At 38.0% G+C, this 22,180-nt stretch overlaps 1 protein-coding gene across 6 annotated transcripts in view; it reads right to left on the bottom strand.

The window, feature by feature from the left end:
• The window catches only part of TRPM3 (transient receptor potential cation channel subfamily M member 3), a 418,794-nt gene that overhangs the window by 74,434 nt on the left and 322,180 nt on the right, over positions 1–22,180 (bottom strand). For all 6 annotated transcript variants that reach the window (XM_032674617.1, XM_032674614.1, XM_032674615.1 and 3 more), the window contains exon 8: positions 13,285–13,408. In XM_032674617.1, coding sequence (XP_032530508.1) covers positions 13,285–13,408 — 124 coding nt within the window. The remainder of the gene's footprint in view (positions 1–13,284; positions 13,409–22,180) is intronic.

The following is a 22,180-nucleotide window of genomic DNA, read 5'->3' as shown; positions in this document are numbered from 1 at the left end:
CATATGCTCAGCAAGTAGGACTAACCAAAGTTAATCCTGCTGCGTGAGGCTATCAGTGAGAACCCAGCACGAAACCCAAAAACCCACTCTGGCTAGAGCCTAGGCTGATAACCAGACAAAGCTGCATGAACACAGCAGAAAATCTGACTATGAGTTGACCACTTTACACTATAAATATCTGTGACCATATTTCACTATAAACATCTGTGACTGCTTTACACTAGAAATATCTGCAGCCATCAAGGCCTTTGGAGCTATCCCTCCACAGCAGCTGGCTGGGTGGTAGCCATCTCTCCTTGAGCAGAGATGCAGGGAGATCTGTTACATTGAGGTAACATTGATTTAAAATGTATATAGCAACCTTTAATTTTTGTAGTCAGAGGCATGGGAAAATACAGACACATCCTAAAGTATTTATGAAGACTTTACACTTAGAAATGTTCAATATCTCGAGGTATCAAAAAACCTGTCTGTCTTGCTGAAGACCTATTGTTCTGGTGTTTTCTTTTCTCCCAGCTAACAGATAAGAATTTCATGTTTGCCATATGCTTATCTAATTTCAAAGAGTCATTAGTGTATCTCACAACTTGCTAGTGCCATTTACAGGTACATTGATAGGTGAACCTCTACAGAGAACTGAGAAAAAACACACTGGTGCTGTTAAAACAGGACATTGACTGGAGCCCTGTTAGAATGGGCTACAGATGCTATTGCATTAAAAAAACTGCTGTGCTAAAGGAAAATATCTGGGTCAGTAACATCTATTCCCATCTACCTCTTTCTGGATGAATGTCTGCCACTGAGATGCAAAAATAACAGTAAATTAAACACTTAGAAACCCATTCAATAACTCATTACTAAGAAAAAGAATAAGCCATTCTAAGACACAGTGCCTAAGAGCTTTTCACCTACCTACTGTAGACCCTTTAAGCCTGTTGTTGAGTCCTGGACTTTGTACAACTTGAGTGGAAAAAAAAAAAAAGAAAACCAACATAATAAAGCATATATATATGGAATCCAGGACATTTCGTTATAAAATAATAAATTCTCCAAAGTTTGTGTTAAAAAGTCATATATGCTTAAGACCTGCTTACCTTGCCAAAAGAAAACAAGGAGTAAGAGTTGTAGTTTTAGTCATACTACCACTAGACATTCTTCTGCATTGCTGTGAAAAAGGAAGATTAGTTTAAACAGAAATTTTCTCTATGCTGATCTGTTTCACACCATAGCTATGAAAATGTGTTCTATTCTCCTGAGCATAATAAAATTGTTTTAGAGAGTATAACTACCATTTACCCTAATCAGCTATTTATTTTGAGCCAAAAATCAATTTACAGCCAAAGAAGAAGAAAACCCCAAAATGAAGTACTCTTTTTCCTCCTAGGAATTTGGGCTAGAATATTATCTCTGTATAGCTGGTATTTTCGATTGTTGATGTTAAACTCAATTATTGTAAAATAACAGTTTATTCTGTTCCTCTGCACCACTTTAGGTATTTGGGGGATGGTCTTTTTTCAATTTCCTTCTTTCTTTACTCAGTGTTCACTGGCTTGAAATGACTTTTTTCAGGTAATTACCTGAGTCATCTCAGTGAACAACTGTGACTTCCAAGAGAAAGCTCTTTTTTGAAACATATTTTCTTTTCTTCTTTACAGATATAATAGAAGCTGATGATAACATCCCCCACAAATACAGAACTCTATTGCACTGCACTTGAAGAGTTACATCTTCAGATAAAGACATACCTAAACTAGATAACAGAAATGCTTAAGAATCATCAATAGAGCTGCAAAAATCAACCAGGTGCAAAACCAGTGTTGACAGATATCCAGATTCTTGCTAAATGTCTTGATTTCTTTGAGTAGGCCCACAGCGATCTACTTGCCAAGTACAGCAGCAGCTACTTTCAAAGCCAGAGGCAGCTGGGCAAGGGCCACCAGCTCTGCGGCGCTCCTTTCAAGAGGATGTGCTTGGAATCCAACAGTCAAATTTGTGTCATAGACTACCTTTCATTTGCTTCCACAAAAACTGCTTGAGTAAAGTGCATAAGAGTTGCCCTGAAAAACACAAGGGACACGTGCCTCCCTAGCCCCCCTCCAAAAAAATCCAAAACTAACCCATGAACAAACAAACAAACAAACAAACAAGAAGCTGGAAAGATCCTCTCTCTACCTCACTGCAGATTTTACCAAAGGATCCTAAACAGGAACTTTCAGGAAAATGAACTACCTGTCCTCATTCTTCCTAGGAAAATGTGGTAGGAAATCACGGAGCCAAAGAAGACCTTCTCTGCAAGCACAATGATTACAGCACACTGTGCTATTTGCCAGTGATAATTACAGCCCAGCAGGGCAGAAACCCAGTTTTCAGGCAGTGCAGGTAGAAAGCAAGTGAAAACTAAAGAGTCAGAAGAAAGAAAGCAGCAGGATAGAAAGCAAGGTGGGAGGGGGTTGAGGGGAGTGCTGAGGGAAGCAGGAGGAGGATATTATCTGACCTTGGACGATATCAAAAGCACCTGTTTTAAAACTGCTCTGCTTTCTGTTTAGAACTAGTTCCATTCTTGTTTGACAGGTTACACCCTTTCCCTTTCCTGTACATAGTTTCTGGCTCTGCAGGGTCAGTTTAACCTTATATGATTAATTCATTCATTTGTTTTCCTGCCTCAGTGCTGAATTATACTGCATTGAGCTTCTATAGGCAAAGTCAGGTAAAACTGTTTTACCTGAGAGCAGTGAATACCAAACAGACTTTCAGAGATTATTCACACACTGAGTGACACTGCCACTCAGGATTTCCCACGTTCTATATGAATGTAAGTGCAGGGTTACCTCAGACATTTAAATTACAGCTGTCCATATGCAGCCCATAATGGCAGCTGCCAATTCAAAGGACCAGCTAAGACAGGGATACTTCAAATAAATGCTGAGGAGGGAAGATGATGTGAAACAGAAGGCAAATGAGGTCATAGGTGAGACAACCCCTGCAATGGTAGGAGCACTGACACACCTAAGAGAACAAATTACTGGTTGTGATAGGTTGCAATGAGTGCTAGTAATTCTTGAAACTTGTTCCCCTACCCTCAATAACTGTTCACATTTCTGTCCCTTACAAATTTGGGTGAAACCTGTTGTGTGTGGAGATAGCAGGACTGGTGCACAAGACAGGTAGAAGCAGTGCTAGTGCATGGAATAGCAAGTCATATAGACCTACAGGAAATTCCTTTACAAAAATAGAGTCCTCTCTAAGCCAGCATAACTGTGTCACAGCTGGATATATAAATGAATAATTTTCATCAGTATGAGCTGCTATACTGTGAACAGCATGTACAGGTTTGTATTCAACATGGGCAAAGTTGATTTCACTCTTGGAATGAGAAACAAGAGCAACAGGTAGTAATAATTAACTGCAGATTTCCCAGGCCATAGGATGGAAACTAATGTAAAAAACTGTTTTGAAACAGTTTAAAACAGTGTCCGGTGAAATAAATGACAGGATATAATTTTTTTTCCCAACTACCAGCATATTCAGTTCCTCTTTTAATGCCTTTACTAGTCAACACATGAGTCCTTGCCTCCCACCATAGCACTTTTTTCCGAGGATTTATTCAGATAGACTCCACAGAGATTGAAGAGCTTATTCTGTTTGCGGCCAGTATAAGGGCCCAGGATTAAATTTGAATAGCTTATGCAGCATCAGGCTGCACTTGGTATTTTTAAAATATTCTCTTACCTGCCAACATTTATTTTTTACAGTACAGTTAATCTCAACCACTTCAGAGTATGAAGAGTGAGTAAAAATATGCTTAGATTTTTAGTATGTTATTTGTGTGAAGAGGGAGGAAAACCAACCAAAACAGGAGGGAAAGTGCACAACTGCACAGAAAGACGTTTTATCATCTGTCATGAAGGAGACAAGAGATGATGGAAAACAGTGCTTTAAATCTCAGATTGACAGTGCCTGCTGCTTAGACAATGGACAGCTGAAGCTGAAGGAAAAAAAATCAGGGTAGAAGTGGTGAGAGCAGAGAAAGCAGCCAAGTGCGTTTACCTTACATACTTAAGCATCCTAAGAATGCTGGAAATTATCCATGCTTTTAAAGATGGAGTTGTTTCTCATTATTATTTCATTATGACAGTAGAAACTATATGGTGACTTAAAATAATTCAAAATTTTGTTTTCTGCTGCCTCCAGAAAATTTTTGACTGTCTTTAAATTTCACTTCTGACAGTAAAGAAATTTTTCATACGCTTCTCAGTTACATAAGTTAGAAAGAAAATATCTCCCTTTTCTACAAAAATGCAGATGCAATTGAAAATGAAATGTGGAACTCTCCTGTTTTAGAACACAGATTGATTCAGCAAAATAGGCAATTACTTCCAGAGAACATGTTGACATTTATAATTTAGCTAGGCCTACCTAAATATTTCAGAGGAAAATTACCCTGAAAAGATAAATGAGAGTTTGATAAAACAAAACATTAAAGGAGGTCAGTTATGCAAAGTGTCAAAATGGTTCAGATAAGAGGGGAAAGCATTTCCTTTTTTCTTGGAAGGAATAATCCTGTTTAACACAGGGGAAAAGCTCCTTGATGTGAAGCATAACACAGATCAAAGTGAGCAGGTAAGTCAATGCAGAAGAAAGGGGATGGCCAAATAAGAGAAAATTCAGGAATAGAAAGATTAAAGAAAATTGTGTTTAGGGAAAACCAAAATTAAGTAGTTTGCTCTTCCGAGGAGTACAAAAGAGAATTAATTCCAAATGAGGAAATACGAGGGAGCAGATATGAGGGGAGAAGTCTGAATGTTGTTTGCAAAGTTTTTAAATTTTACATCTCTTTCTGCATTGTGCCAGCACTGCAACATTTCATGTTTTAATCTTCCATAGACTGGATGTCTGGTAAAAAGCAGGGAACAAGCAAAAGAATCAGTGCTTATAAAAAAGGCAGCAATTCTGCAATTAAGGATCTGTCATTTCACACAAGTTAGTGTAAATTTTTGGCTTCCCCTGTATTTGGTACCTTTTCTTCCACAGCTGATACACCATTAATGACTGAAGAGAACACACTGTGGAAATCTCACAGCTTTGTCCCATTTAAAAGACTTTATATTTTATGACATGCACATACTGTTTAAGTCTTACAGCACTGTCAATATTTTACAATGGAATATGCATATTTTCCAGTGGAATAAATAACCAAAATGTTTTGGTAGTAAACCCATTTGTTTTCCCACATACAAAAAGTTTCATTCAGGTATGCTAGGACATTTATGACTCTGTTCAGATAGTGAAATACCAGTCCCTGATTTTAAAGTTGTAGATACATGGGTAAATATAAATTGTAGGTCACAAAGCATACAAACAGGGAACTACAAGTCAGATGTTGTCCTTTAAATCACTGGGCTGTGCATATAAACATGCAGACTTGTAGTGTTGAAACTTGTTAAGAACAGCCAAAAAGAGAGAAATGGTTTTAAGTGCCGAGATAGACATTTTCATTCAACCATTGGTGTGACCCAAGGTCTTCCATTACCCTGACTCAGACAAGAAATTTGGAGGAAATGTAATGTAATGTAATGTAATGCACTTTCTGCATCTTCTGTTATAGACAGAATTCTTGGAGGTATTGGCAAGATACTGACATTATAGATATTCTTCTGAAACATGAAGTGACTTAAACAGGTAGAAGGGGACCCAAGCAGTACAATGGATAAGGTAATGAAGCTTTATCACCTGGAAGACTGACATCTGAAACCTAGAGTAACAGGAGTTAAGACCAATTGCATAGGTATATAGTATATAGGAGTTTATTAACCCCACTATCTCCAAAGCAGCTGTTGTCCAGAACCTTTGATCCACTGTTGATATAAGAATCATACCTAGGTTATAGCATATCCTGGGGAAAAGCATGAATAAAATGCTTTTAAAGGAGATATTAGTTGTCATGTAACCCCATCAGATGGGTATTTCTCCCAGAAAGTGTTCTTCTGACAGATAAGCAAGCACGCAAGACTGGAAGGGTTAGAGTAAACTTCTATCTATGTGTGTGCTTGAGCTCCTGAGTAAGACCCATGTGTGCACCATTTCAGCTTTATTTTTCATTTAGTACCTCAGTTCTCTCTGGTCTCTTTGAAGGCAGTTCATTCTGGGAAACAAAGAACCATCAGCAAATCACAGTCTTAGTTTCATTCTTGACTAAATGGGCTCCTTTGAGCACCTCGCCTTGGATCTGCTCTACTGTTAAACTAATAGTCCTTGGTAGGACAATTTCTGTATAAAAAGCAAAGAAGACTGCTCTCATTCTGGGCTTTCAGTGAGATAATTTAACCTGTAGCCTGTCTTTTGCTCACAGATATTAAGCAATGTAAAACTTAATTGTTTTTCAAGGCAAAGTTCAATAAAAAAGCCACAAGTAATGAAAAGAAGTTCATCACTGAGATGGCTAGACCTAATATTCTGTTACTTTAAGAAAACAAGAATTCGGTTTGGTCATTTCCACTGCTATATATACTGAAAAATTATGTCTTGCAAGTCACCACCCTAAAAAATGTTGTCAGCAGGACTTATATGCACACAGATGCCTTCTAATCTGAATTGAAAATGCTGACCTTAGAAGGAAGTATTGTGGGTTTGTTGGGTGGCAACAATATTAAGGTTAGGGACTCCTGCTCCATGTTAAATTGCAATATTTAGTTTTTCTTTGCAATAAATTTTCAAATAGTCTGATAGTGCATGGATGCCCAGATTGTTTTACTGTGGATGATGAAGACACATGTCTCTTCTGTATTTAGGTTGACAATGTCATGACAACACACAGAAACCAAACAGCAAAAATAGGCACAAACCATTAGTTTCCTAGTTGGTTAGCTGGTGAGACTAGGTAGGCAATTCTTGGAAAAGGCAGCTCACTTAGTGTGAGATATTTCTACAGGACAGCAAATTTGCAGTTTCTGCATTATCTACAGAGAACCTGCATATTACACAGTGAGTTACTTGTCTATGACTGAGATATTACAGCAGTAGTGAATGGGTCTCAGTGCTCCATCTGAAGCTGCAAAAAGAGTAATTATATTTTCTAAGAAAGACAAAAGAAATTATGACTTCCCAGACAAAATAGAGCCAGGAAGTAAGAAGGTTTCTGAACATTATCACGGAAGTTATAAACTGCATTGAATCCTTCCAATTTCCTGATTGCAAACTTTGGTCTATATTAACTATTGTGGAATTGCTGTGTCACCCAGTACTGTTTTGCCTTCACTTTCTTTACTTGGACAATTGACAGAGCTGTACAATGATTCAGTGTGCATTTCCCAGTATTACCTGTTAATAGTGTAAATGAGGTAATGGATATTTTCACACGTTTATATTTTTTAGAGGGAAAAACCCATTCTAAATTTAATTTCTGTAGCTGAAATTTTAACTACAAACTATTTAGGAAGATAGGAAGAGAAAATATTGGTAAAAAGTTGTATTAGTGTCTATTAGGTGACTCTATCATATGCACCAAATAAGACAGAAAATATCTCCTTACTGAGTGTAAGCAACAAAAGGAATAGTGGTCTTTGCAGAAGTGTGCTGTAGATGGCACAGCAGAGGTTCAGGATGGATGAAATAACGCCTAAATTGTACTCTTCTGCTTCGGTGGTAGGTCTGACAATTTTGTAGTTTCTATTACCAGAAGCCCTACCTCATCCGATAGAGCTGAAAAGCAGAGTAGGATCTAAAGTTTTTCAAGGGTTCAGTGTAATACAACAGCTGTCTTTGGGGTTTTTATTCTGGTGTTTTGTGTTTCGTGTGCATTTTTTTTAATATAGCTTTTTTGCTTATAGAAGTTGTTCTCTGAATTACTGAAATAAAAAAAAACAAACCTGGTCCTAGGATTAGATTTTATTCTCTGTGGAGTTAATGGCAAAGGCCAGCTGACTTCTTGGCAGCTGAAAACTCAAAATATGGTTTGATTTCCTTAGCAAAGGAGAAATCAAGTGAGATTTGCAAAATTAAAAACTATCAATCATATCTTAACACTTACAGATGTAGGATCTAAGTACTAGACTAATCCTGTTTATTTGCATGGAATGGATAGAAGGTTTAACCTTCATCAAAATGAGGAGAGTTGCTACAGTCACTCCTGAAGTGGACTGGCACATCTACTTGGATGCAGAGAACTAATTACCATCAGTACACTTCATGCTGGAAATCTCAGAGTGTTTCCATGGGAGCTGTTTCAGCAACCAGCAGGCCAGCAGTTACATGATGCTTTCCTGCTCCAAATCTCTATTGCCAAATTATATGCTGTTCACAGTGACTATGCTGCAGGAACTACAGTTGACTTTTACTGTTTGAGAAGTTACCAAGCCCTTTTCCACCGCCTCTATAAGAAAAAAGACTACATCAGCGTAAAAAAATATTAGCTGAAATGATTTTATTGAAGAAAAGTTTCTTTAAAAAAAGTAGATCTTAATGAACTTTTAACAGTTGGGAAGGGCCAAAGAAAGTAAATGATAATATGCTGCTAAATTCTTAAAAGTTCACCTGATTTAGGTAATACTTAATTCAGATCACACTGAAATGTATGCTAGTAAGCAGCTGCAGGCGGTGTTTAATTAGCATACAAACTCCCTGAGCCTGCACATCCAGCTGTAAACCACAATGTTTTTTGCAGCTAGTATGTGATCAAGTCAAACTTTTCCCAGTGTAAACTCTTCCAGAAACATGGACAGGTTTGTTCCAGCCTTTTTGGTCAGAAAACTGAAACCATCAAACACCAATGGATCATATTTGAAGTCCAAATAGAAAAGAAACTGCCGAATCACTCAGCAGCTTCCCAACTTCATGTAAGTAACTATTAAGAAGAGTCGAAGCCATGCACTAGTGTGGCAGTTTTGGGATTTGACTATTAGCCTTGCAAGACAGCCTGCTCATATACTGTGCATTTTGGGACAATTTGGATCCATCTCTATCGGAAAGAAAAGCACAATAGCAAGCACCTTCGTGATGCAGGTTGTCTTAGTCTTAGCTTAGTGCACTCAGCTACTTCAGTATGACACCTTCTTGTTTCAATCTGACAGCACCAGACTCGCAAGTTAACACATTAAGGCATCTGGGATGACCTATTACTATATATATATATATTCAGCAACACAAAGTATAAGTAAGGTTTACATTATCCTGGAGAAGCCATCATGATTGCTACAGTGACTGTACATTGTGGTACAGGAATAACAGAGAACAGGAGAAGCACGTAAGAAATATTCATTACCTGCTGACACGAACTAGAGATGGAATTTTACAGTTTCTCTTCCAGCAAGAAACTACTTAAATTGTATCTGTTGCCTCTGTGTGTAAATGAGTTCCAGGAATGCATGGGTGCACACAAAAACTTATGCCCACTGACCAGACTTTTCTTTCTGCAAGTCCTTCTTGTAATGCAGTGGTAGGTAATGATACTATCAGTTTGCTTAATGCAGTCACCGAACCCTCAAATATTCCAAATTTAGCAGAAAAAGGTCATGTTAGTAATAAGAAGACAAACTTAACTAGAAGGATCTACTGCTAATATTAATGTGCCATTTTATTACTAGGGTGCTAAGATTGGCCCTATTCTGATTCACAGCAATTTCCATTTTCTAATAAATGCATATAAACTTAGGTCTATTGACTCTCAAAACACTATTTTGGAATAATTAATTTTATAACAAATGTGTCTCACTGCAACAAGTGTGGTTGTTTTCAGGAACATAGACCCTTCTGTCTTGCCAAAGTGGCCTTTCCAAGTGCCTGCCCAATGAAGCTCCACAGATGGACCCATGCAGCCTGTTGGAAAACACATTCTGGCTTCTGAGAAATTCACATTGTGATTTGTGAACAAAGTACTCCAGTAGCATGTCAATCTAAGCTGCAAAATGAAGTACTCTAAAAAGAATAGAGCAGCCTGTATTTGTCAGAAAACTCAGACACCAGAATTACTATCTTTAGGGAAAATAATAAGGCTAATTTATTTACTAAGATAGAAATAAATACTCCTTTGCACAGCTGAAAACAGACTTCTGAGCTATCACCCAACTCAATGTGCTTTTCAGGGACAACCTGAAGTGAAGTTTTCTAGCCTGCTACTTGATGGATTTTCTTCTTCTCTTCCACTTGACTCCAGGGCCAAGAGGGTCTCCACTGGGGAATGTCCCTGCCAGACTGAGTTCTCTGGCAGTGCACTCACCTGTTATTGGTATTCTGACATCATCAAAGTAATGAAAATAGAATGAAAGATCAAAACTCACTCTTGAACACTGTGTCATTTTATATATATATGTACATTAAAAAAAATATGTAACATACAGAGTTCCATCTTATTGTAGCTTTGGGCTAATTGATATGGACTGCAAACGACCTAAGCAAAAAATTCTTCATTTTCTTAAATTATCTCTTTTCTCCATATATATATTTTTTTTTAGTGGCAGGAAAAATATCATAAAATGGGCTGTTTTAGCTTCTCATGTGCTGCTTGCAGGAGATAAGAACACCCAAGAAAAATGTTTGTGGTGCTTTCTGAAAAGAGTGTGGACTGGGTTTTACAATTCTACTTCCTGCCTGCTTAATTTTGGTGAGCCTTCATGCTCCTATTCTAGGAATGTCTTGGCATAAACTATTTTTAAGAATTATATGTAAATGTGGTGTCATGGTGCAATACAGAATCTCCATAAATAATATATAAAACACTATCCTACCCTTGCAGTCTACAGTTATATATACATATATATATATTATATACCTGTACAGTCAACTTCTTTTTAAATAGATTTTTATACCATAGACATCGTAAAGCACCTTGGTCTACATACATTTCTGAACATAAACTCTGATGCTTGTAGTGTCAGCTCGATAAGTATATAATGTTATAAAAATTATTCATTAAACTGAGAAGTGAAACTGTCTCTGTCTTGCAAATCTAACAGATCTAGATCTCTTCTATTCTCAGGCCTCACCTTATCATTCAGCTTGTACACTCAGATTTTATTCAACAAACAAACAAAGAAATAAATGGAACATTACACATAATAATGATGATGCTACCTGGGAATACAATTCAGAGACCATTCCCTATGAGTGAAATCCAAAATGTCAGAACTTAATAAATCTGGTGAAAGGAGTAATTTTTATTACGAATATGCTTTTTCCCTGGCCACCACATTCATTTCAAATTTATAAAACAGATGCTAGTCTTTTTACACATTTTAGGCAGGTTGAGTAAGAACAATTATTTAAAAGATAGCTTTTTCTTTCTTTCCAGAGATTAACTTGCATTTTTTTTGCCTCTCCTTATCTATGATTCAGCTGTATTGATGTACTTTACGAGCACCCTCCTGCCTGTACCCTGTACGCACTCAATTATTTAGTAGTACACTGTAATATGACAAGGCACTCTCCTGCACTGTCTACTTTGTTCCCTATCAATTCAGCAGCCACAAAATCAGACAGTCAGGTACATTGACCATGAACTTAGGGAAAATAGCTGTGATCAATTTAGCTGCTGCTGAGCTCTCCAAGACAATCTTCTACATCTTCTTTCTATTTGTTGAGGGGTTGATCAAACTAATGATGAAGTGAGTTCATCAAGCACTGTTTTGTCTTACATACAACCAAATCAGAAGGCCAAGCTTGAGAAATGACAAGAGCTGGGACAGATGTGGCAACATGAAACATCTGGCTTTGTAGGAGGAGTGAAATGACCACTCACTCCTGAGAGTACTTCACATCACCAAGGTCATCCATTTCCTGTAGTTATGCTGTGTTCAGCATCATGAGTACATAAGTATCATCTTTCTTTTATAGATATACACAAGGCTGTGAAATTTAAAGGACACCATTAGCCTAGCAATCACACCTTAGACATAAAATCTTTCTAACATATGCAATGTTAAAATTACCTAAGTACAACTGAGGCGCTACAAAGAAACAATTGCTTTAATGCATTCTCTTTACTTATGGTTGGGTTAGTGTTATAAATTCAAATTCAGAACACCTAATCTTGGGCAAAACATCTCCTGGCAAATAACTCTTCACAAGACGAGTAGGTAAAGAATATCAGTGGTGACAAATGTTGCATATCTGCAAACAAATTTTTAAAAATTGCACAACCTCACTTGGAATAAAAATCTTGATGTGCATACTGAAGACAAAAACTTCACAGTTAACTTAGCAGTAGCAGGGTTTGTTCAAAGCCTGAGAACCATTTCCGGATTTAAATGCCTGGAACAATCCAGAATTGCATTTTTCCAGTCTTGGTAGTAATTCAATGTCTGCCTCTGCTTTGTATCTTTCATTCCTTTCTACATTCCTGTCTTTATGCCTTTCCTCATTCTTGCCTCCCTTCCTCATTCCTTTTTTCTATCTTCTATCATTAAGTATGTTTTTTATATCTGCATGTGGAAGACTGGTTTACAAGTAGGTCTTATATGTATTTCTTCTTGTTATTGTTATTATTGTTACTACTGTTATTATTAATATTATTTTAATTATTTTACATTTACAGAAATGAACACAAAATAATTAATGCTGTTTCCCTCAGTAGGTATTCATTTCAGGGCATTTTCATCAGCCTGGAATTCCCAGAATCTCCGATGTGAACCAAAAAAAAATTTTAGAAGAAAGATTAACTTACAAAATTATGTCTATTCAGTCAGTTTGTGAAAAATAAAACCCCCTAGAATTAAATCCCAAGTTTTTGCAGTGTGATTTTGCTTCAAAAATATTTCTGCAAAAGCAGCCTCAGGGATCTCCCAGAAACTGTTGAAAGATCTTGTGTTCTTCAAGAGAGTACAAATGTGTGTTAATGTGATAGCCTTGCCACTGCAGAACAGGAGCCTCAGAGACAACCTGTTTTCTTTTCCTGTCACATATCTCCATAATAAAGTAATAGCCCTACTGATACCTGTGCAACTCTACAGCACCTTTAAAATATGATCCCAGTGACAGTAGATAATTATGCCACCTTCTCTTTTCCATAGTTGATTGAGGTAGAATTTTAGTCATGATATACCTGAGGATGATTAAAAAGAAGTAATATACATGCCCTACTAACTGGGTTCTATCCTGTCAAAGGAAATGTAGAGGAACTTAGAAAGTTTATATTGTTGTATTAATCACTTTAAATGCAAAAATACGGAACAAAGAAAACAACAGTCAGCATGATATAGTACCATTTTAGAGCCTAGATCACATTAATCAGATTTGTTATATCCTTTTTTAGGCACCTGAAGACTTGGTCAAAACAATGCATTGAGCTCAACATACCAGTTCCTTCTTCTTCATGCACTCCATGAGGATAATGAAGAGGTGCTGTGCCTGGGTTCGGGTGTATGTGAAAGTCTTCTGTATGGTAACTAACAACTGGTCCCTCAAAGACTCGTTGATAAGTCTGAAATTCAAAATGAAAAAATTAAGTAGAAAACTAGACAAGAGAGAACATTGTAACTTCAGACAAGTTTTTTATTCAGGGGTAAGAGTCAAACAACAAATCGCTGATGGTTGTTTTGGACAGGTTTGAAGGACGGGAATTGCTGAAACCATCAGAGATAAATTGGAAAACACTGTTCTAGAAAAACATCTTGGCTGTGCTGAGGTAGCTCATCTCCAAAGTTTTTATATCAGTTCCCACACATTGCATGACAGCAGGTCATTCAAACTATCAGCTCTGTGGGATTTCCTAACAAAAACAAGAACCACATTGACAGTCTGGATTTGAGGGAGAGGTGAATTGAAGACTCCTTTCTGTCAGTGAGTTAGCAGAATTCAACTCACAGTTAATTTTATGAAAGTGGAAGCATTTGTATTGTCAGTGTTTTTGATTTTAGCTCGAAAATCCCAACAGTTTCAACTCACCCTACTGATGCTACATGGGACCAGGTAAGAAATTTCTCTATTCCTTACTCTACTTAAAGAAAACATTTTGTCTTTTTTCATGCTGATCATCTAGGAGCTCAAGAGAACCTATTTTTATATTCCTCCTCAGTGCTAATTTCAGTACTTGCACGAAGTAACCCAACAGCAGAAATAAATAGTAATCTTATATGGAATATTAGTACCTAATCCCTACCTACTGATAACAGTCCTTGGGACTGTTCTGGTTGAAACACTGATGTTCTCAATGTCTTACAAAATAGTGGGCTCTAGTTTAAAATATGTATCCTTTGCTGTAGGAAAGCTTCTACACTAGAATTTTCTCGCTTAAAAATTGTAACTGAGTGTTTCAAACTAGCTAAGTTGGAATATTTTATTAGATAAGTCATGGTAGGTCATCTGGTGCAACAAAAATCAGAGAATCTCCAGGTCTCATATTTTATGACAGAAGATAAACAAATATTTAGCCCTGAAGCTACTGCACAGAAACACTAGAAGCAGCACAATATCCAAAAGCCACTGTTAGCTTATGGCAGCTGCTTTGGAAGAACAATAACCAAACCCCTGTATTTTTCATAGTATTGGTAAAAGTTGCCTGTACTTCTCTGCAGCAAGGAAGCACAAAGGACATTGCAGGATATTCATTATACAATCGAATTTCAAGTATCATTTAATTATCTAGTCTTTATACTTACAGCAAACACGTTGTTAGAAGAGACAACAAATGGGAATGGGAAAGAAGTACAGACATACATAGGAGAATACAGAAGAACTGGATTATAGAGTGCATATGTTGTCTACTCTCTAAATTTGATTTTAGCTCTAAATATTCCCGTTGAGTAGTAATTCAACTTCACAAAGAAGGCTGTAAGGCATATGTCAATGTGTTTGAATTAAAATGAGTTTACATGGGGTTTTAGACCATAATGTGTGTAGCACTGTTCTTTCCATGCTTGACTTCTCCTGTTGTCTTCTACTACATTACAGACTCCTCTTGAGTGATGAGTCTACCTCTGTACTTCCCATTTTCATCAAGGTCCTGGATGTGCTATTTCCCGGGATACTGGAAAAATGGCAACAATGCATCTATGGCCCATACATTAGGTAAGCACTCCTTCCCCATAGCATGACCTGCCTCCTTCACAAAAAGGCAACATATGATGAGTTACAACCTCCAACCCTCTTGGTGGACAGCAATAGAGCTGACAGCAGAGGACTTTCTGTGTGGGAGTTATAAGAAAGATAAACTCACCTCCTGCATAGGAGCAAGGATGTTGCAAGCACATGGGAACATGAAACAAGATGTCAGAGTACAGGTAGAAATGTAGATTCACTCCATGTTAACGAGAATCAGCTTGGAAAGACCGATACCCTGAAAAGCACTAACATGCTTTGAGTTGCAGATTAGTAGGTCATATATGATATAAATTCTGAGTTTACGCTCTTGAAAAAAAATCTTTTGGGCATTTGCTTTAATCAAGAATGCTGATTTCAAACAAAATGGTGCTATCACTGTATATATAAGTGGTTCAGAACTACGCAACCTTCCATCCTTCAAATGAAGAAAGAAAAAAGAGGTTATTCAAAATGAACACGTTTCCTAAAAACATCAACCGGAGAATCTAAAAAGATTCAAATAAAGCTCTAATTTCCTTTGGAAATTACCTATGGAAGCGAAGCACATGAAAGATTACAAAAAGTATATGAAAAAATATATATGGAATTGAAAGAATCTCAAATTGGAGAATTTCAGAAAACATTTCCAGACATTCCAGAATGAAAACCATCCTCTTTCCTTATAGTAATTTCATTTTCCTTTAAAAATGTGTAGAATCCAAATCTGCAATTTCAATTCAGAAACTGGCTCTCCCTCAGGCTAACACACAGAGCCTTACTAAATGCTTTTCTTTAGCATCTCATTGGTCTGCAAATCTACAGCAAGCCTGTTCAGTGTCTTTTTGAGATTAAAAACTTGAATTGATTTTAATCAGAAACAGAAACAGTAAAGGCAATCGTTCTGTTAAAACAATCATAGTTTTGTATAAACTGATATCAGTCATATCAAGACTAAATCATATTTATTCCTTAGGAATCTATAAATGTTAGAAGGCAGCAAATCAAAGTTTCAATTGTGCAACCCAACTGGGACAAATACAAACTGTGGCATGCTATTAGAGGCTAAATCTATGATGCAAACACTAAATCGAATTTGTGTAAAACAAGTAACTTCAGAGACTACTGTGACCAAAACAACCGGGACTTGAAGGTCGGGTGATGAATTATCTACTATGCAAACACAATCACTTTTCTTACACACACCTTAAGTACATGCTTTTTCAAATCACAGATTTCTACTTTTAGATTTGGGGAAAGAAGATGGCTCTTTGACTCTAGAACACAGGAGACTCTTGGCCACTAACTTGGGTACAGTATATTCAGGAGCCTCTATCACAGATTATGAACCTAATATGCAGAAGGTTCCATAGGCATAAAATTCCCACTTTACCAGACTCAAGCACCACAATTATGACTTCCATCAGAGTTGGCATTTTTATCATCTTTCTACTAGGCTTCAGTTCCAAAAATACTTTGCAACATGCTAATAAAATTCTCTTTGGGACATTTTGATGGCATGATTCCCTGAATTCCACTTACTTTGTCATGGAAAAAATACTGCTGGTAACTTGCTTCTGACTAAACAAAACAGTTTAACCTGTTCTTTTATTTTCTTTCTCATATAGTTCAAAACTGATCATTCATTCCCTAAATACCTAAGATACGCCCATTATCCTACCAATCCAGGTCTAGTCAGCCCTTTTTCTCTTTCCTGGAGCAGCTGGATTGCTGATGGAATATACGTACCTACTGACAAAAATCTCTCATCTAAAGTAGAACTATGTACATTTACATCTATTTTCAGAACAAAAATTTACTCATAATTGTTGCTAAGAGGTGGGGGGTTGTTTTGTTTGTTTGTTTGTTTTAAGAAAACATTTGTTTTGATACATCAGATTACCATAATTGAGTTGTATGGCCTTACAGTAAAGTCAGGACCTTGAATTTTAGGAAAAAGAAAAAACCTTGTAGCTGCTAAAGGAGTTAGTCAGTAGGACCCTCTAGGAAACTGCCCTCAGTGCAGCAGAACTGCCCTTGCAAATTGCCCTCAGGGAGCAGATCACAGTTGGCAGATCTTTAGGGACACTTTCCGTAGAGCATAAGAGCCTGAGATCCCCAGGTGAAAGAAATCGGGCAAGGAAGGCAAGAGACTTTCATGGATGAGTGGAGACCTGCTGGTTAAACTAAAAAGAAGGGAATGCACCAGCAGTGGAAAAAGGTACAGATAACCTGGAGAGAGCATAGGGACACAGCCCTATGTAGGATGGGGTGAGGAAAGCCAAGGCAAAGATGGAGCAAAGGGATGCAAAGAATAATAAGAATGGCTTCTACAGGTGTGTCAGCCAGAAAAGGAAGGTTGAAGAAAGCGTTTACCCCACCTGGTAAGCAAGGCTGGCAAACTGGCAACACTGTACGAGGAAAAGGCTGAGGTACTCAAAAACTCAACAAAGCCAAGTGCAATGTCCTTCACCTGGGTTTGGGCGACTCCCAGTGTCAATACAGGCTGGGGGATGAACAGATCAAGAACAGTCCTGTTGAGAAGGACTTGGGAGTGTTGATGGGTGAGAGGCTGAACATGTGCCAACAATGTGCATTTGCAGCCCACAAAGCCAACTGTATCCTGGGCTGTACAGTTGGCCCACAAAGCCAACTGTATCAAAGGCAGAGTGGTCAGCATCAAGAGAGGGGATTCTGTCCCTCTGCTCTGCTCTGGGGTGCTGTGTCCAGCTCTGAGATCAACAGTACAGGAAAGACATGAACCTGCTTGAGCAGGTCCAGAGGAAGGCCTCAAAGATGATCAGAGAAACACCTCTCCCACGAGGAAAGGCAGAGAGAGTTGGGGGTGTTCAGCCTGGAGAAGAGAAGGAGAAGGCTTCAAGGAGACCTTATTGAAGTTTTTGAGTACTCGAAAGGTGTCTGTAGGAAAGATAGGACAAACTTTTTAGCAGTGTGATAGAACAAAAGACAATGTTTTTAAAACTAAGAATGTTGATTTAGATTAGATTTATATGAAACGATTCATATTCTAAGGAAGAAGATTTTTAAATTGGAGATGATAAAACAGTGGAACGAGTGGCCCAGAGATGCGGTAGGTGCCTGCAAACATTCAAGGTCAGGTTGGAGAGGCCTCTGAATAACTTGATCTACTTGAAGATGTCCCTGTACATGGCTGCTGAGTTGGATTGGATGACCTCTAAAGGATGCTGTCCAATCAAAACTATTCTATGATCTTATGAAAGAAAAGGCAATAGAGACAACATAAACAAAGCGACAATCTATTTCTGTCCAAGATATACTGTATGATTAAACAGCAAAGCAAAACTTTCTCCATTGCTTTGTCTTATGCAGAAGACACAAAGGACATTATTTTGGCCTACAATCCTCAGAAAGAATTTTTTTTAAAATCCATGCGTAATATTTGAGGAGATAATAGACATTCCACTTAATCTTTCAGACTCATGGCATATGATTTTGTAGTGACCACTGCAGACAATTTGAAAGATCTGGCCCATAGACAGCTGCCTAAATTATGCAGAAGGTACCAAGAAATTACTCAGTTTACTACTGAGAATTTTATTTCCTTTCAGAGAAATGTAGCCACCTAGTGCATTTTCAACACTCTGTTCAAGATTTTTCAGACCAAGGTAATATGTGCTCCCTGATATTAAAGTTCTAATAAACTTAAAAAAGCCCACCAGTATTAGTTCTACATATATAATATTCATAATGCTGAAATCTCAGTGGGAAACTGCATATGAGCCTTGCCTCCCCTGGGAACTTCAATGAAAGAGGTGAGATAATGAGACCTCAAAACTGATTTACCCCCAAAGACATCTTTACTTCAAGGTGTGCTTCACCACTCCTTCTAACACTCCTGGTGGTACATCACATACCTGCTGCAAGGCACAGTTCTCTGTTGTGCAGGCAGCCTCCTTCCACTGCAGCCCCGAGAAGTCTTGCTCACAGTTACACAGTGTACTCAAAGACCACCCTCAGGGAGTGAAATGTTTGCCTTGTCACAAGAAAAGCCTACAATCAGGCCTTAATATAAGGCAAATTCAAGCTTATCTCTTATCTTTTCAAGGATGCACAGGCATTGACAGTGTAAAGGGGTACTGCACCTTGATTGATATAAGAAATTGTTAGTTTTTCTGCTATGTGGAATGTTTTAGGAAGAGTAAATTATGAAGAGGGAAGGCAAGCACATCACAATTCTTTGAAACCCAGTACAAAAGGACCTGTTGGGCAGATATGCAATTGTCCAACACTCTTAAGGATTTCTCTAAAAGGATAGATTGGCACCACACTGATCAAAACTCAAGCAGAAAGACGTGTTTGTCCTCCTTCACCTCCAGACAGCTGCTTTCCCCTGGAAACAAATTTTCAAATAAGCTTTAAAAATCACAGAACTCACAGTAGTGCTTAGTACACACATGCACCCATTCTTATATGTAGAGAAGGAATGAATCCTTATTGGGCTGCAGTGAGTGAGAATTTAAGACTGCAAAACCAGCATGACAATATCAACACACATGTGAGTTTGTTTCTGCCATTAATGATGTGGGGTTTGAATGATTTAAATTAGATACCCAGTAAGAGCAGTTGGAAGATACACTGTATCTCAGAGAAGACCCTGATTCTGGCCAGCTGCCAGAATTTGACTTTATAGGTTTTTGACTTTATAGTCCGATTGCACAGTGGACTGCAGAATTAAACTCTGCATGCAATTTGGATGTATGACCTTGATTTAGAGTTTAATAGACACAGTTTTGTATAACCTGCTTAGATTCCATCCAAAAGAAAAGTTAGTAGCTAAACTCAGTTAACACAGTAATTATTGATTATACTCCTGACATTGCTAAGCACTACTCAAATGTAGGTTACGGGGAGAGAAAAGAATAAAATATTTTTCTGATATAAATTATATTGGCATTTCACTTCTGGGTCACTGCATGTTAGACTGATGTTTTCTGAACCAGAGTGAATACACAGAAATTCCCACTAGCTAGCTTTACAAATTTCATAGCTTGTGCATTCTATTTAGTGCTAGGTGAAAAAAACAGTTTTGCAGTTTGATAATGTTGCAGTAACCTCATGGAACAGGACCCCCACAGAAAGAAGACCAATAGTAAGGAAAAATAATACCTTTCTCAAAGAAAGACTTGAGCATCTCAGGTAAAAAATGCCTGTTCTGCCTCTATTGATATTATCAATCGCCTTTCTTAAAGACAGGAGTTTGCAATGATGAAATAGAACCATAAAATCATAGAATCATAGAATGGTCTGGGTTGGAATGAACCTATAAAGATCATCTAATTCCAACCTCCCTGCCATGGGCAGGGTCACATTTCACTACGTCAGGTTGCTCAAACCCCAATCTAACCTGGCCAGGAACAATTCCAGGGGTAAGGCATCCACAGCTTCTCTGGGCAATTTCTTTCAGTGCCTCACCACACTCACAGTGAAGAATATCTTCCTTATGCACAATCTAAAGCTGTCTTCTTCCAGTTTAAAGCCATTGCCCCTTGCCCTTTCACCACAGATCCCTGTAAAAAGTCTCTCTCCATCTTCCTTTTAAGTCCCCTTTATATATTGAAATAGATTCGTTCATTCTGTATTTTTGGCATGATGACATCAAAACACAGACAAGGTTGATGCTAACTGTATACGCACGTAGCAGATAAATGGATAAAACATATTTGAGTAAGGTTATGTGAAATGTGTTATCAGTGAGGTCACTGAAAACAGAGAAAAAAACTTCTAAAAGATACAATGAAACCTAGCACACACACATATGTATCCTAGATGCAGCACTGGACTGTGCATGAACCTGAATATAAAATAGATCCAGGTATTTGTTAAAACCTGTCTCTTTCCCAGTAGGAGTTCTAGGTTGAGTAAGTTAATGAACACATCTACTTTAAAAACACATAACAATAATTGGGCTAGAACTCAGTGCTTACAGATTTATATTTTTATTTGCTTAACTCTGTTGTGTCTGTGAATACACATGTTCACACAGTCTAACACATACAAAACCGAGTTCCTTACCAGGGAATCTCAACCATAAAATTACAGCAACTACATCAATAAAAAGCATGAAATAAGTCTTAGTTATAAGAATCTGAGGGGGTTTTAATTACTCTTTCATCTTTTGTTCTGAAGTTATTAAATTTTCCCTTATTTGTTATTTCTGAGCAGCAGACTCTGGGTTCTCCTTTGGGAGCTTTGAGGGGACAAAGTCCATGATCGTTGCAGAACACCTGGAAACCCTCTGAGGGTGACTGTGGCTCTCAGGTAAGGATGAGTTTAGGCCAGCCACAAGGCTGTGGGCCAAGAAAGCTTCAGAATTTTCCAATGAAAATGTTTCTACCCTTGATCTATGGTGCCTGCAGCCTTATTTGCAACTCACCCTTTATGAGGGAGGGTCAAACACTCGTTAACAGGTTCCTGGAAAAGGGTTATCAAAGAATCAGACCAAGAGTACAGCCAAGCTTGTGCAGTAGCTTGTGCAAGAGGATGCAAAGGGGGCCTCAGATGAATTTGTTCAAGCATAAATAATCTCAAGTGTGGTGGTGATATGCCAGAGAGCAATTTTCTCCAGGTATTGGAGCAGCTGTCCCTGTCAGAGTAGAGGCTTTGACGCCAAACAGATGGAGCTTTCAGCAGTAGATGCGGCTCTACAAGTCCTGGGCTGCAGTCTTACTCTTGATGCCAGGAGAGATGGCCTTCTTTACTGTAGATCCGCTATCTTGGAGGAGCTGTACCTCAAAGGACAGGAGTTACAGAAGGAAGTGAGAAGGCTACCCACCATCAGTAAAGTTGAAAAGGAAATACGATCTTCTCTGAAATGCAACAGCTTGAAGAGCCCTAGTCCCCAACTGCAATACAGATGCAGGCAGTGTCCACACTTAGTACTTAGGTGAGTGCAACCTCTGTATAAAACAAAGGATAAAAGCTGGTGACTGCTGGCACAAAAAGTATGGCTCCTGCACCACTTAAAAATTTACAACTACAAAATAGGCTGAAGCGGAACCATATGAAGAGGAACTCAAGCAAAGGATCTGTGCCACCTGAATCTAACCTGTGCAAGACCACCAGGAGGAATCACTCACTGATTATAGTGGGCATCTCCCAGCTGTAGGGGACAGAAGAAATCATCTGTTGACCTGGT

Source organism: Chiroxiphia lanceolata, chromosome Z (assembly GCF_009829145.1).
Source record: "Chiroxiphia lanceolata isolate bChiLan1 chromosome Z, bChiLan1.pri, whole genome shotgun sequence".
Classification (NCBI taxonomy): Eukaryota; Metazoa; Chordata; class Aves; order Passeriformes; family Pipridae; genus Chiroxiphia; species Chiroxiphia lanceolata.
Note: the sequence above shows the minus strand (reverse complement) of the source record. Positions and strands in the feature narration are given on the sequence as shown.